Source organism: Danio aesculapii, chromosome 2 (assembly GCF_903798145.1).
Source record: "Danio aesculapii chromosome 2, fDanAes4.1, whole genome shotgun sequence".
NCBI lineage: Eukaryota > Metazoa > Chordata > Actinopteri > Cypriniformes > Danionidae > Danio > Danio aesculapii.
Window position 1 is genome coordinate 10,439,510 of NC_079436.1, and position 17,274 is coordinate 10,456,783.

General features: G+C 35.1%; 2 protein-coding genes across 2 annotated transcripts in view; both read right to left on the reverse strand.

Moving 5' to 3' along the window:
* Positions 1–3,425, reverse strand: part of LOC130240808 (sterol carrier protein 2-like) — a 34,088-nt gene extending 30,663 nt beyond the window's left edge. Inside the window, 1 exon segment of the mRNA XM_056472459.1 lies at positions 3,245–3,425. Within this exon segment, the coding sequence (XP_056328434.1) occupies positions 3,245–3,295 (51 nt within the window). The 5' untranslated portion in view covers positions 3,296–3,425.
* Positions 3,426–6,314: 2,889 nt separating this feature from the next.
* Positions 6,315–17,194, reverse strand: czib (CXXC motif containing zinc binding protein). Its single transcript, XM_056466028.1, has 8 exons — positions 17,128–17,194; positions 16,965–17,048; positions 15,043–15,099; positions 13,143–13,224; positions 9,954–9,985; positions 8,572–8,649; positions 6,617–6,682; positions 6,315–6,542 (listed from the first exon to the last, which is right to left on the reverse strand). The coding sequence occupies exons 1-8, from the start codon at positions 17,131–17,133 to the stop codon at positions 6,465–6,467; spliced, it is 483 nt and encodes a 160-aa protein (XP_056322003.1). The 5' UTR covers positions 17,134–17,194; the 3' UTR covers positions 6,315–6,464.
* Between the last annotated feature and the right edge of the window lie 80 nt (positions 17,195–17,274).

Sequence of the window (17,274 nt, forward strand, 5' to 3'; positions counted from 1 at the left end):
ACATGCTAATTCATGCTAGAAACATGCTAGTAACATGCTAATTCATGCTAGAATCATGCTAGTAAGATGCTAATTCATGCTAGAATCATGCTAGTAACATGCTAATTCATGCTAGAAACATGCTAATTCATGCTAGAATCATGCTAGTAACATGCTAATTCATGCTAGAATCATGCTAGTAACATGCTAATTCATGCTAGAATCATGCTAGTAACATGCTAATTCATGCTAGAAACATGCTAGTAACATGCTAATTCATGCTAGAATCATGCTAGTAACATGCTAATTCATGCTAGAATCATGCTAGTAACATGCTAATTCATGCTAGAAACATGCTAGTAACATGCTAATTCATGCTAGAATCATGCTAGTAACATGCTAATTCATGCTAGAATCATGCTAATAACATGCTAATTCATGCTAGAAACATGCTAAATCATGCTAGAATCATGCTAGTAACATGCTAATTCATGCTAGAATCATGCCAGTAACATGCTAATTCATGCTAGAATCATGCTAGTAACATGCTAATTCATGCTAGAAACATGCTAGTAACATGCTAATTCATGCTAGAATCATGCTAGTAACATGCTAATTCATGCTAGAATCATGCTAATAACATGCTAATTCATGCTAGAAACATGCTAATTCATGCTAGAATCATGCTAATAACATGCTAAATCATGCTAGAAACATGCTAGTAACATGCTAATTCATGCTAGAAACATGCCAATTCATGCTAGAATCATGCTAGTAACATGCTAATTCATGCTAGAAACATGCTAGTAACATGCTAACTCATGCTAGAAACATGCTAGTAACATGCTAATTCATGCTAGAATCATGCTAATTCATGCTAGAATCATGCTAGTTACATGCTAATTTATGTTAGAATCATGCTAGTTACTTGCTAATTCATGCTAGTAACATGCTAATTCAGACTCGGCTTTTCAAGCCACCATAAAGTTTGTCCTCAAACTTTAATATCTAGTTTAGAAATGAAGCTCACACTTAAGTTACTCTCCATATTAACAAACCCTTAACTATGGCTTTTGCATCAGTAAAATCCTAAATTGCTGCTTATCAATAGTTATCAAGGTAGTGGTAAGGTTTAGGTATTTAGGTACTTTATAAGCATAAATAATAAGACCGTATATTAATAATTGGTAATAGTGAGAATTGTTACTTAAACTAAAGTGTTACTGAAATCTGTCCATACAATTTAATAGATTAGATTAACTATTCATTTTTGACTTGCATATATTTTAGAAACAAAAAGTAATAGTCATTTCTTTAGTCAGTAGTATGTCTTATTGCATAATAAATATTAATATAACATAATATTAATATTTTATTTTATAATATATATTTTATATAAACTATTTATATTTATTTAAATAAATAAATAAATAAATAAATAAATAAAAAAAAAATATATATATATATATATATATATATATATATATATATATATATATATATATATATATATATATATATATATATATATATATATATATATATATATAGTAGGCCTGTGAGCGAATGTCAATCTATAAACCCTTCAGCACTTATAAGAAGTTTGATGTCATTTTCAACTGTGGTCAAGCCAGCCTCAATCCAGAACAACACGCTCAAGACGACCGTGATGATGAGCGGCACATTATAATGGCTTTTTGTTTTCTTTTTCTCCATAAGTTCATCTTTCAGATCGCTGTTTTTAGATGATTTTGCAGGTAAAATTAAATTAAATATACTCTTTCTAAACACCCGAGTTGTGTTTTTATTTGTCCTAGCTCTCATGGGAACATTGTAATTCCTTGCTAAATATTTAGGGTGGCTTAACGTAGAGAAGACTTTTTATTTACAGTTTTAAACATAACAGTTTTAATAACCATTTTCCAGCTCATTTCTTCTCTTTGGTGACAGCATAATGTGTATTTTATTTGTTTTGCAAGATGCTCGTATTTAGCTTAAAGTGCAGTTTAAAGGTTTATCTACAATTAAACAATTCATTGGACAACAGTGGTTTGTTCTGTAACCAATCGGGAAAAGGAAAAAAAATCTTAAGTAGCTAATAAATGTTGACCCAGGGGTCAAAAAAATGCTTTTATTCCAGCCAAACTAAAAGAAATAAGACTTTCCCCAGTCAGAAGGAAAAATATATTAGCAAATACTCTGAAAATCTTCTTGGTCTGTTAAACAGCACTTGGGAAATATCTGAAAGAGAATACAGATTTCACTTTTATAAGATAGAAACTTAATTTTGTTCAAAATAAGATTTAAAAATACTTTACTGCCATCCAGTGGAATAAAGTGAAACCTTCAGAACAGACCAAACAGATCGGAACACAAATAAAACCCTAAAATGCAATGAACAAAAATATGCAATATCCTATATCCACCGTAAAATTTTGAGGGTATTCTGTAAAATAAGACTATATTCATCAATCTACTCCGATGTATGTGACCAGAACACTCTTCTTTATTCCTCTATGTCTCTCGTTCATTTTCACCGGAACCACGTGATTGCAAACAACATACAGTATATTATTCACGAAGGCATGGAACAAATATTAAAAAACATTTTTTTTAAACAGTGCTCAAACAAAGTACCGTCGAATTTACACTGAGAACATTCAAGTCCATCATGGCGCAATGTTCCTTCCGCGTCAGTAGGGGTCACAATAATAATACCAATCATATTTACTCTTTCAGTGTTACAGCTGTGCTTTGCTTTCAAGACAGTTCTCAACCATAGTTCACTGTCATAGTGTACAGTAACCTTTGACACGTTTAATCAAGGGTCATATTTGCAGATTAAAGTGATATCTTTGCTTTTCTGCGGAGTCTGAAGGACTTTAGCACTGCAGTTAACTCAACACAGATCAGGCGGACAGTGAATCCCTGATAAGACACTTTAAAACATTGCATAACTCATTATAACGGAGATAAAACACGTACTAAAATACAGGACACTGTACATCCATAACATTACATGTATGCATTTAGCTATTATGCTAGTTACAGCCCCTATAACTAAACAAAAATGCTAACTCCACTAATTTAATATTGCCATACAGTTTTATATAACGTTAGTTTATATAAAACAGCTATAAACTTTAACTGTTGCGTGTTTTGCTAGTGATTTACAAGCAGTTGCCAGTGCAATGTCATATAACAAGAGCAAACTAACTTAACGTACACAATGACAGATCGCATATACAAAACAATCGATGTTTACCTTCGTCATTCCCACTCCGATAACAAATACCCTGTTTCTTAAAGCAGCCATCTTCAGGTTTGCGTTGTGTCCGGTTGTGTCAGACCAGCTGGACTAAAGGAACCAAAGTAAAGGAAAGAATGTTAACACAGCAGCTCAATAAGCACACACCAACCAAACACTCGATGAAGCGCAGCCAGTGACACACAGATGGCGCTCTTTCCTCAAAACTGCGACCTGTAAAAGGGAGATTCACTGAGAATTTTTTTCAGTCAAGTTGTTTTAGCATTTTAAGGATATCTTTTGTGGACGTGATGTTGAAACTACTGAGCTTATTTTCTTCAACTGCATCCACTTATTTTGGGCTCAAGTATATGATGTTGATATCCATGTAAACCCTTTTGGTTATAAACAAGTTAATTGTGATGTACAGACAAATGTACAGAGCGTTACCTGGTTAATAACCTTTTATGCTTTGCAAAGTTCTTCATTCATAAATGTAGGTTTTTAACTTTGCCTCATCCCCTTCTGTTTTCCAGTTTATTACTGAACTTGCTATTATGGAGAACGAAACCTGCATAAACAATAAATAAATAAATAAATATGCAGATTTATGAATAAACGAGTAAATAAATCCATAAATTCCTGCATAAATAAAACATTAAACAAATAAATATGCAGATATATGAATGAGTAAATAAATCCATAAACTCCTGCTTAAATAAAACATTAAACAAATAAATATGCAGATATATGAAAAATGATTAAATAAATCCATAAATTCCTGCATAAACAAAACATTAAACAAATATGCATATAGATGAAAAAATAAGTAAATAAATCCATAAATTCCTGCATAAATAAAACATTAAACAAATAAATATGCAGATTTATGAATGAATGAGTAAATAAGTCCATAAATTCCTGCATAAATAAAACATTAAACAAATAAATATGCAGATATATGAAAAAATGATTAAATAAATCCATAAATTCCTGCATAAACAAAACATTAAACAAATAAATATGCAGATATATGAATAAATGAGTAAATAAATCCATAAATTTTTGCATAAACAAAACATTATATAAATAAATATGCAGATTTATGAATGAATGAGTAAATAAGTCCATAAATTCCTGCATAAATAAAACATTAAATAAATAAATATGCAGATTTATGAATAAATGAGTAAATAAATCCATAAATTCCTGCAAAAATAAAACATTAATAAATAAATATGCAGATATATGAATAAATGAGTAAATAAATCCATAAATTCCTGCTTAAATAAAACATTAAACAAATAAATATGCAGATATATGAATAAATGAGTAAACAAATCCATAAATTCCTGCATAAACAAAACATAAAACAAATAAATATGCAGATATATGAATAAATGAATAAATAAATCCATAAACTCCTGCATAAATAAAACATAAAACAAATAAATATGCAGATATATGAATAAATGAGTAAATAAATCAATAAACTCCTGCATAAATAAAACAAAACAAATAAATATGCATATATATGTATAAATGAGTAAAAAAAATCCATAAACTCCTGCATAAAAACATAAAACAAATACATATGCAGATATATGAATAAATGAGTAAATAAATCCATAAATTCCTGCATAAATAAAACATTAATAAATAAATGTATATAAGAATATTTAAATAATTAATAGCATGGGCAGGTAAACAATTAAATAAATTACATGAATGTTGGGCAAATAAGAAAATGCTAAACCGAAAGTTTATTTTTCTTCCCTTTCAAACGTTTATTCATTGTTAAACGAAGTTCCGTATTTACTTTTCCTCATGTCAATATGTGAGGGTGTCAGTGAAACTTCATGATTACAATTGTGTTCTATGTGTTAGTGTTCTAATGGGTATAAATATTTGAAAACAATTACTTATTAGCTGTACCACGACACTATATAGCCTATTTACTGTAGACTTTTCAGTATGCTCCTCATACTATTACAATAGTATACGATCACTATGCCACAAGCTTGGCACACCTGTCTTTGGGAAGTTTTCCCATTCCTCTTTGCAGTAGCTCTCAAGCTCTATCAGGTTTGAAGGGAAGCGACGGTGTACAGCCATTTTCAGATCTCTCCAGAGATGTTCAATAGGATTTAGATCTGGGCTCTGGCTGGGCCACTCAAGGACATTCATCGAGTTGTTGTGAAGCCACTATATTGATATTTTGGAGGTGTGCTTTGGGTCATTGTCCTGCTGGGAGGTGAACCGTCGCCAGAGTCTGAGGTCAAAAGCACTTTGAAGCAGGTTTTCATTCAGGATAAATTTGCAACAATTACAAAAAATCTTTCTTCGCATTGTTATTATGAGGTATTGTGTGTAGAATTTCAACGTTTTGATCCCCCATCTTCCCTTTCTGCACTGACTGCACATGGGAGAGGAAAGCTATAAAGGCGAAGACGCACTGTAAAATCTGTGCTTTTGTTTTATCAGGAGAGAGATTGAAGAGTCGTCATGACTGCTGATATCCATCTGGTTTATTCATACATTAAAAAGAAAACACATGGTGCCATGACCCGGATAGGAGTGAAGTTGAGTGGTAACAGAGGCCAGCTCACACCTCTGAACCTGAAAAGGTGATCTAGTGACTGACACTAGAGGTCATGGTCTTTAGCCTTCCTGTTAGAGCAACCGACTCCCATGCAGAGTGTCGCCAGTTCAATCCCAGCTCGGAGCGGGTTTGGGTGGTGTGGGACTGGCAGGATTACACTGGCTCTATTAAAATACTTACAATTTGAGCGTTGCAATCCCTCATTTTTCTTAGTCTCATAACACCTCTACAATTCAGTCATTCTTGAATCCCTTGCTGTAATACCCATTAATCTAACACTGTTGTGTTTGGATGAACTAAGAACTAATATATTCCATTTACACTGATAACTTATGGAAATAAGTTTTAGTAATTGTATTACCATATCAGGCTGAAATCTTATTCCTTTACTGTATAATTTAAATAATAATATCACTTGTCCTGCTTCAATCCCTACTGTTTATATCAAGAAATGCAAATACTCTCAAATGCAAAATACTCTCGCTATTGCAATCATCCCATTCTTTATTTATTTGGTAAACCAAGAGTAAACCTAAATATTCATCTCCATCTCACTAAATAAGTGTACAAACTGAAGTGGGGTGTAGTGAACTTCAAACAGATCTTCATCCAGTTGTTCCTTAGTCTGACTCTTTTCTAGCACTTGACGAACTGATGTGTGACCTCATAGATACCCACAGATTCGCTGGCCTTCTCATCATAGTCCGTCCAGTCCTGTAACATGAACACAAGGGTGTTACACCCTGCTGAACTCACTTAAGCTATGATATGACTGAGAGAATGCTCACTTTCTCTTGCAGGTTGATTTCAGGGAACTGGGTGGACGTTTCTGCTCCGCTAGCAGCAAAACCAGCCTGTGGAGCAGCAAAAACATTTAGGTTTGGGGGGAGTTGGTGGGGCTTATGCTGAATTTAACTTTATATATTTTGCAGAGATTTTCAATCAGGTTTAGGTTAGGACTCTGGGCTGCCATTTGATTATTTTAATGCTTACAGCTTTACCTTTTCAACTGCTTTACCTAATGCTGCATTTACACCAGTGCATCTCTATAAAGCACCTCGTAAAGATTGACATTTTTAATATGTTTCAGGTAGCACAGTGGCTCAGTGGTTAGCACCGTCGTCTCACAGCAAGAAGGTCACTGGTTTGAGTCACAGTCCAAAGACATGCGCTATAGGAGAATTGAATAAACTAAATTGTCTATAGTGTATGAGTGTGTGTGTGTATGGGTGTTTCCCAATACTGGGTTGCGGCTGGAAGGGCATCCGCTACATAAAACATATGCTGGAATAGTTGGCAGTTCAATCCACTGTAGCAACCTCTGAAATAGAGACTAAAATGAAAGAAGATTGTGTATCAGAAATAGGATTTGTGTACACACTACCTGACCCAGCCTAAAACACTTATGCATGACCATTCACACTACCTGGGCATGCACCTATTTTACCAGCATTCACACTTGCAGGCTATTGGTTGTTTTATGGTCACATGAGAGGGACTTGATGAATCAATCAGAGACTTGAAGACCAATTAGGGAGCGATTGTAGATATCAGTGCTTCAGTCTTCAAATGTTAGCATTTCAATATATCTATACTACAAGTACTGCATTTCGTTGCATTGTACTTGTACATGTGTAATGACATTAAAGTTGAATCTAATCTAATCTAAAACACAACACCAGCATTTCAGCACCTAAAAAAGGTTGTTTGACATTTTCAAAATGTGTTGTGTGGATGCCGGGTGTGACCTTAACAATACTTATGCACTTTCAAACAAAAACAAACTAGTGTAAATGGCACTCTAGTACAGTTGCTGTATGAATAAAACCTCATCTCCTGGCTTCAAGATGTGAATTAGCAACGGTTGCTAATGGCTATCTACTATGTTAGTGCAACAAACTCCAAAAACACTGACTTGAAAGGTGCGCCCTGTAACAATCCAATGAGGTAAAACAGTTAAAAGGGTAAAGCTAAAAACATTAAAATAATGAAATGGCAGCTCAGAGTCCTGAACTAAACCTGATTGAAAATCTCTGGAAAAATTTGTATAAATGTGTATATATATAAATAAGTTACGGCTATCTTATAATGTTTAGAATAACATAATAATAATTACATAGTAATGCTTACGTCATGACAATGACCCTCATTAAAATATTAATTATCATAAATAAAGCAATTTGACAGTCTGTGATATATTTCTGATTAACATATGCATTTTACATTAATATCATATAATACAATATAATAATGCTCGTGACAGCCTATATTATACTGCTGTTTGTGTAAACTTTGCATTCTCAAATACATGTTGCCTTCTCTCTTGCTTTGTCGCAAGCTGTCGTTTCTGATTATTATGTTTAAATTATTATAGTTTTGAACTCTAAAAACAAACACGGCTCACTCGCTGTGACCATAGCTGTGCCTCATTTCTGAGCTCTTTCTTCTATTGTACTTGCCATGATAGCATACAACATAATCGATGCATCTATGCTCGACCTTTTTGACTTTAATCTCCACTTCTCTAAATGACTTTTATGAAACAGCTCCCTGATCAGTGAACTGTGGAAGAGACTAAAGAAGAAATGAGCAAGACCACAGCACAGTGAGAGACTAGTGATGTCTGTGAGAGAATAGTGAAGCGCTTACTAGTGAAATCTTATTTGTAATCATTCATCATGTTCATGACCCCAAATATTTTTTAGCTGCAAAGATTACATCATTTCATATGGATCAATCTCACCTGAGGTTGAAAATCGACTGGTTCCAAGCCTCGACACTCAAACTGCACGACTGTCTTAAACCTTTCACTGTCTTCTGCCTACAGGAAAATATACATACCAATGTGACTGAGTGGAGAATAGAGTACGCAACCATAAATATTCATACACAATTGCATTCTTCACTTGGTACATTGTCATTTTTTTAAAGGGGTGGTCCAGAGTGTAATTTTAAGACTTGGTTGTGTTTATAAGATGCAAAGCAATGTGTGCTCATGCTTCACTTGTAGAAAATCACGTTATTTTTTCCTATATCTTACTTTGATTATATACAGCTACTCAGCTAACATGAAAATGACTGTCATATTTCCTAGTTCCTCCAAAAGCCTGCCCTCTAAAGGCTCTGATTGGTCAGCTAACATAATGTGCTGTGATTCGCGAATCGGCTCCACGTCACCAGGAAGAATCACGTCCAGTCCCGGGCATGCGCTGCTGTGTAAATACTGTCAGTCAGTGTAGCTGTGTCAGTGAGAGCTTATTCGGGTCATAAGCATGTTTAAGTAATATGAAACTTTCCCATATCATTTGCGAGTTCGTTATTTGTGATATAGAACGCAGGGAAAGCGGCCGCATAAAGAGACACTGCAGCACTGCTGACTATTGTGGCTGTTTACAGAGATTTGACTGATAAATATGAATTTGTAGCTAAATTGTTAGCTGTGCCAAACAGCACTTCCTGTTGTTTCCATCCTTGTTTACGTCCTCGCTACAACATAACGTTAACGCTAGAAACTGTGCATGTAATTGATCAATTTTAACAAATAAAATTACAGGTTGTCCACAGCTTCGCTATTCTGGTTGGAGCTGTTCCTTTTTTTGAGGAGTTTTAGCCAAAGCCAGCACTGAACTGGGAGAGATTCTGGATGCTGTCCTTTGTCAAATGCTAGCTATATTTTTTTTATAATTCTCTAGAATATAAATAAAATTAAACTGTAAGCACTTTTCCATTTGTGTCGTGTCCTTTGGAAGCTGAAATACAGAAACAGAAGAAGCTCTGTGGAAATAGCAGCATTTCAGCTTCTTTGCTATAACATTACAGCGCCTCTGACCACGACCCTTTGCTGCATGGGCTGTATGTGCATAACCTGAAGGGTTTATGATCTCATTAAACCGGATGTATTTTTTTTTGTAGTACACAAATTTTGTTCGCTGAAGGCTTTGCTAAGCTAACTCTTTAAAAGCCAATGCCTCCCTTTGCATTGAATATTGAGCGCCTTACATTCAGAGATGCTGTTTAAGTTCACACAGCTACATTACACATCAACTAAAGTTTAAAAGATCATATCGTAGTGGACCAGCCCTTTAAATAATAAACAATACTCAAAATTAATGGGGCATTTCTTACATTGTAAGGTGTGATTGTGTCCTTCAGGATATCTGGAAACAGCAAGATCAAGTAAGTCCAAAAAAAGACATATTGACCCAACAAAATATGCATAAACATTCATTTTTCTTCGGCTTAGTCCCTAATTTATCAGGGGTCACCACAGCGGAATGAACCGCTAACTATTTCAGCATATGTTTTACACAGAGGATGCCCTTCCAGCTGAAACCCAGCACTGAGAAACGCCTATATATTTATATATATATATATATATATATAACGTTTTGGTAAGTACATTTACTACTTAGTATCCAATCATCAACACTTGAAGTTTACAGTATCCTCTATGAGATTTGAAGTTGCCTGGGAAAACGATTTGGGATTCGAACTCTGATTCATTTCAAGGTCGTACATCATCTACACTACACTAAAGCCAAGCTACATAAAATCTTTCCTTCTGTCTCACCAACGTGTGATAGATGCAAGATGGAAGAGCACATGGTTGCTCTTCATTTTATTTATTTATTTAGATTTTAATGCCATATCAGCAGCATTGGCTATATTCATGGCAAAACATATAATAATAAATATACAATATATAATCATCTAATCAGTTTCTTAACAAATCACATTATAAAAGCAACAGAAAGTATACAAGAAGCAACAACACTGAAAAGAGTCATATACAATCTTTTAGTTTGATTAAACATAAATATTCTAAAATTGCTCCAGAAGGCAGCTTTTCAAACATTCATTCATTCATTTTCTTTTCGGCTTAGTCTCTTTATTAATCTGGGGACGCCACAGCGGAATGAACCACCAACTTATCCAGCACGTTTTTACGCAACGGATGCCTTTCCAGCCGCAACCCATCTCTGGGAATCATTCATAAACACTCACTCACACTCTACGGAAAATTTAGCCTATCCAATTCACCTGTACCACATGTCTTTGGACTGTGGGGGAAACCAGAGCACCTGGAGTAAACCCACACGAACGCAGGGAGAACATGCAAACTCCACACTGAAACGCCAACTGACCCAGCCGAGGCTCGAACCAGCGACCTTCTTGCTGTGAGGCGACAGCACTACCTACTGCGCCGCCCATGCTTTTGAAACATTTCATTAAAATATTTCCCGAATAAAAACGTTTTCTAATATCATTTCAAAATACACATTCTATTAAAATATGTTTTATCGTCAAAATATTCGTACACAAGTCACAAATAGGTTTTTCTTCCCTTTTCAATAAATATGCTTAAGTCTTGAGTGTCTGATTGTATGTACAACCTGGTCATGTCTATTTTGGAAATGGTAATTATTTCTTTCATTTACAAATGGATTCACTCCATACAATTTGTTATTCCTACATTCATCCCATTCCATTTACCATTTCTCATTAATATACAGATTTAAAACAGGTTTAATATTAGACACAGGAATTTTACATTGTTATCTCCAACTGTAGGGCTTCCTAAGCTGCTTTATCTGCACGCTCGTTTCCAATGAATCCCATATGACAAGGTATCCAGCAAAAAATAATATTAAAGTCTTTAAAAGGTCCACTTTTTCTATTATGTTAAAGATCGTAGGATGATCAGTTTTCATTGATTCAAGTGCTTGTAAGCAGGACATCGGATCTATGCAACTTAAAAACTGCTGTTGCTGTTCTTTTTCTATTTGTTCCAGAGTTAAAAACAGTGCACAAGCTCCAGCTGTGAATTTCAAGCTTTGTCCGGGAATACTCTTTCTGAAACACTCTAGACCAGGGGTGTCCAAACTCGGTCCTGGAGGGCCGGTGTCCTGCAGATTTTAGCTCCAACTTGCCTCAACACACCTGCACGGATGTTTCTAGAAAGCCTAGTAAGAGCTTGATTAGCTAGCCCAGGTGTGTCTGATTGGGGTTGGAACTAAACTTTGCAGGACACCGGCCCTCCAGGACCGAGCTTGGACATGCCTGCTCTAGACCAATCACTGCTGCAGCAGATACTCATCCATCTGATTTTGAACCATCTGTATACACTGGTACATAAGTTAGTAGATTGCATCTGATATTTATAAATTCTTCCTGGTAAACTTTTGGGTGGATTTCCCTTTTTTTATACTGAGACAGGTGCATTTTAATAGATGGCTTTTTAATATACCAAGGTGGTATAGGGCATACATGCATCGTTGTTATTATATCCAGATTAATCTCCAACTTCTCCAAGTGAGTTTTCATTTGAATTCCAAAAGGTCTGATGTATCTGTGTCTGGCTTCATATAGGTGCTGATATTGAAGGTGGAAAACTGTATAATATGCTGGATTTTCTTTATTAGCTTTCAGCTTGACTTCATAGTTGAGAGCCAGTTTCAGTCTTCTGTTGTAAAGTGACATTTCTCCTGCTGCCCTATATAAACTTTAAGTTGGAGAAGTCCTGTATGCTCCAAGAGCAAGTCTCAGTCCTGTAGGATGTACTGAATCAAGCATCTTTATGTATGATATCCTTGCAGATCAGTAAACTATGCTCCCACAGTCCATTTTTGATCTAATAAGTGTCCTGTAAAGTCTTAAGTCACGGTTGCTCATGCCATTGCTCAAATACCAACATATTTGACTGGTACTCCAACTTCTCCAAGACTTATAAAAGACCTTTTCTACCAGATGCCGAACAAATCTTTGGCTTCTAACAAAATACATCTTCTCTCCCTCAAACAATGCAAGAGTCTTTACAGCAAGCCATGTTCGTAGCTAAAAGACTAGTGCTTAACAACTAGAAATCACCTTTACCGCGTTCATTCTAGAACTGGATTTCTGACAAGATTTCTATCATTTAGATGGAGAAACTCAGATTTTTAAAGACTAGCTCCATAAGAAAGGCTTCGGCTGCTTGGGGGTCAATTTGAAAAAAATCTACATATCAAGAGCAATTCAGTGACCCCTCTAAGGTTAAGTTAAATAACCCTCTCTAGTTTTGATTGTATGTCTTGTGACTATGATGCGTTTTTGTTGTCTCTTTTCTTTTCCTTAATATTGTCCTCTGTATGTCTACAGTATGGGCCAATGTTTGTTCTTGTTCTGTGTGTTTATATATATATATAAAATAAAGTAAAGAAAAACAACACTTGAGGTGGATCAAAACCTTTCTCCAGAGTTGTCCTAAAACTATTGAACAACACCGATTCTTGTCTTAAGATCCATTTCAAATGTAGACTACTGTCTACTGGTTACCTATTGAGTTTTCCCGGGAACATAGTTTGCACTTCTGCACCATGCTAGCACTTCCTCTTCCTCCTTTGAGTGGCATACTGTCCTGAAAAGAGGAAAGAGCCGGTGGTCATTATACATAATACTACGATTTCAAAACTTTTTAATGATTTTCTACATCCACTTTTTGCAGAAAAGTACGGTGCATATATTGGTATCAGTGAAAGTAAAATCTGAATGAACGATCAAATGAAAGAAAAATACAAAATTAAAAAGAAAGGAAGATTTGGAGGGCGACATGGTGGCTCAGTGGTTAGCACTATCACCTCACTGCAAGAAGGTTGCTGGTTCGAGTCCCGGCTGGGTCAGTTTGCATGTTCTCCCCGTGTTGGTGTTTCCTCTGGGTGCTCCGGTTTCCCCTATGGTCCAAAGACATGTGGTATAGGTGAAATGAATAAACTACATTGGCCGTAGTGTATGTGTGTGAAAGAGTGTGGATGGATGTTTTCCACTACTGGGTTGCAGCTGGAAGGGCATCCGCTGTGTAAAACATATGCTGGATAAGTTGGTGGTTCATTCCACTGTGGCGACACCTGATGAATTAAGAGACTAAGCCGAAGAAAAAGGAATGAATGAATGAAGATTTGGAAGGTTTGCAAATTTATTCATGTATATTTTAACAACGTTCTAAATAAAAGTTTACAGTAATATTTTTCTAAATAAAAACCTTTATCTTAAATAAAAGCAAGTAAACTTCGACCATAACTTCTTATTTTTAATTTATTCACAACGTGTTTCTTATTTTGACATCCCGGTCACAACTTTACACTTTTAGGCTAAATCCATCTGTTCAGCAAGTTCATGTTTACTGAGTTAATGTAAAAAAGTTACATTTGTTCACAATGCTGCAATATTTTATAAGAAATAATAAAATTCATAATCTTCAGTTGACTGCATAATGTACAATAGCTCCAAAACGCTACATAATTACTACACAACACAACATCATAAAAACGTTTTGAAACATTAATTTTCTTTGGCTTAGTCCCTTTATTTATCAGGGGTCGTCACAGCAGAATGAACCACCAACTTATCCAGCATAAGTTTTACACTGCGGATGCCCTTCCAGCTGCAACCCAGTACTAGGAAACACCCATACACACTCATTCACACACATACACTAAGGCCAATTTAGTTTATTCAATTCACCTACTGTGCATGCCTTTGGACTGTGGGGGAAAAAGGAGCACCTGGAGGGAGAACGGAGAGAACGCAACACAGAAATGCCAAAAAAACCCAGCCGGGACTCGAACCAACGACCTTCTTGCTGTGAGGCGACAGTGCTAACCACTGATCTTTTTTGCAATATGTCACATGAATTTAAATGTGTTATCTTTCTATTGCTAAAGATGTTTGGTGACTAAAATATTACTTTAATAAATATATCACTTTAATACATTTGTTTTGTTCAAATTCGCCAAAATATGACCTATATTCACTGAAAAATTGATAAAAATATTCATTCTCAAAATGGGCTGTTCTCAATTATGCTGAGCAATGTATAAGGTAATTAACCTTGTAAAAAAATCATGCTGTAATGGTTTGTCAATTGGTTAAACCCCTTTCAAAACCAAAGTTGGTTAACGAAGTGTTTCCCAACCCTGTTCCTGGAGGCACACCAACAGTACATATTTTGGATGTCTCCCTTTTCTGACCCATTAACTTCAGGTGTTGGAGTCTCTTCTGATGTTATGATAACTTGATTCAGGTGTGTTTGATTAGAGACAGGTTGAAAATGTGAACTGTTGGTGTGCCTTCAGGAACAGTGTTGGGAAACACTGAGTTAACGTACTATGAAATGCACATTTAAAACCATTTCTTTAGATGTCGTTATATCATTGATTTCATACACTTTGCAACCTACCAGTAAAGTGATGTACTGCCATTTATCAGACACCTCGCCACAATTCCCACACTTCAGCTGAAATAGTCAAGAACCCATTAAAATCACATGAACACAGATAACACTGTCAGTATTCTTCACATAAACAACTGATTCTACATAAGCTTCTACCAATCTAAAATACATTATAGTTATGGACCCTGAAAAACACTTACAGCTGACATTATAATGTACCGACGTGAAACGAAATACTCCAGTAAATATTGTTTTGGAACCAGACTACGACTTCAAAACAACATTAGTACTATTTAATTGACTGTGAACAATGCTGTACTTTGATAGTCATTGGCTGCGAATATGATTTTCCCATTTAGAAATACTTTTCTGAAATGATATTATTAAGGAAAAGGCAGAATGTGCAAATATAAAACCAACTTTACCTCAGTACTATAGTAAAGTATTTGAATTAATATATATAATAATATACAATAACTCTATGGTATTTTAAAACAGTAAACTGTGGTGTACTCATATATAGAAAACAGTAGTTGACAGTATTGGGTCATTTGTTTATTTTGATATAGTTGTTGTATTTCTACAATACACCACAGTTTACCATTTTAAAACTAAAGTATACAACAGTAATTACCAGTGGTTTAAAGTAAGTAATTACAAATACTCAAATAACTGTAATTGAGTAGTTTTTCTCAGGAATTGTAATTTACTAAGTAGTTTTTTTTTAAATGTGTGCGTTTACTTTCCCTTGAGTACATTTTTAGTGCAGTATCGGTACGTTTACTCCACTATTTTCCTTCAACCTGCAGTCACTACTTTATTTTTTCTTGTCTATGGGGATTGGCTAAATCAGAAAAATCTGTCCTGTGATTCCTGTCCAATCAAATCGCACATAGAAAGTAAATCACATGATACTGAACAACATCAACACATGGGCGCTTTATAAATGCAGCAAACCTTTTGGAAGCATTAGAAATGTCCAAGAAGAGGTTCAAAATATTTACACACATCGACGGACAGATTTTTATTAGACTGGATGTCACTGATGAGAAAATAGATGTCGACTGTAAAAACTAAATAAAAAAATTAAAATAAAATAAAATAAAATATAAAATGATGTCAACTGTATGATGACTGAACGAATGAAAAATGGAAAGAAAGACTGAACTAATGAAGGCCCAAATGGAAGGATTCAAGGAAGGAAGGAAGGAACGAATTAATGAACAAAGGACCTAATGAAGGAAGAAACAAAAATTATGAATGAAAGAATGAGCAAACAAATGAAGGGAGGAACGAAGGAAGGACTAAATGAATGAAGGAACGAACGAACAAATGAATGAAGGAAGGAGGGACAGAACTAAGGACCTAATAAAAAAATGAACAAAAATATATACAAACCAACAAACGAAGGGCCAATTGAAGTAGGGATTCAAGGAAGAACTGAACAAACTAAGAAAGGAATGAACGAATGAACAAATAAATAAATGAAGGACAGAACAAACAAAGAATGGAAGAAAGGTTGGAAGGAACAAACGAATATAGGAATATCCCTACATGCACTACAGAATGTTACGTTTACACATCCCTGCACAACTGCGAAGACTTTTCACAGCGTAATACTACTCTTAAGTACTTTTAAGAGGGCTGCTTTTTATTCATACTTTGAGTAATATTTACAACAGATACTTTTACTCTACCTGCACTACATTTTTGGGCAAGTAATGGTACTCTTTACACCACTGGTAATTACTAGTTTGCTATAATACTACCAGTATGCTGTAGCATTTATTAACAAAGTTGTGAACACTATAATAGTATAATATATTATGTTTTTACCATGTTTTTAATTTGGGTGGTATCTTTAATATTATCAGTCAACAGACATCCTGTCATATTTCTGCACACATCAGCGACATGAACACATTTACCTTTAAATACCAGCGGAAATCCTCCCCTTCAGGCCTTACGTTCGTAACATTCTCCAAAGTGGCTTTAAACTGCAGCCCAAACTTCTATAGTGAATAAAAGAAAGCATCAGAAGAGTAATCATTCACATACATTCACATACTAGCACATTTAAAGCACACATACCCCCATGTTGAACTACGCTACGTCATGCACATGCGTGTATAACGTGCGACGGATGCCAGTCAGCGGCTCCCCCCTATCGGTAATGTCTGGTATTACACTTGTGAAACGATGGAAGAAAGAGTAACCCACACAAACACACATAAGCAG

Coding starts and splice junctions, on each gene's coding strand:
- czib (XM_056466028.1), bottom strand. Junction 13,225..15,042: donor GGCAGTACATCACTTTACTG/GTAGGTTGCAAA, acceptor TCCTCTTTTCAG/GACAGTATGCCACTCAAAGG. Junction 8,650..9,953: donor ACACAATCACACCTTACAAT/GTAAGAAATGCC, acceptor ATTTTCCTGTAG/GCAGAAGACAGTGAAAGGTT.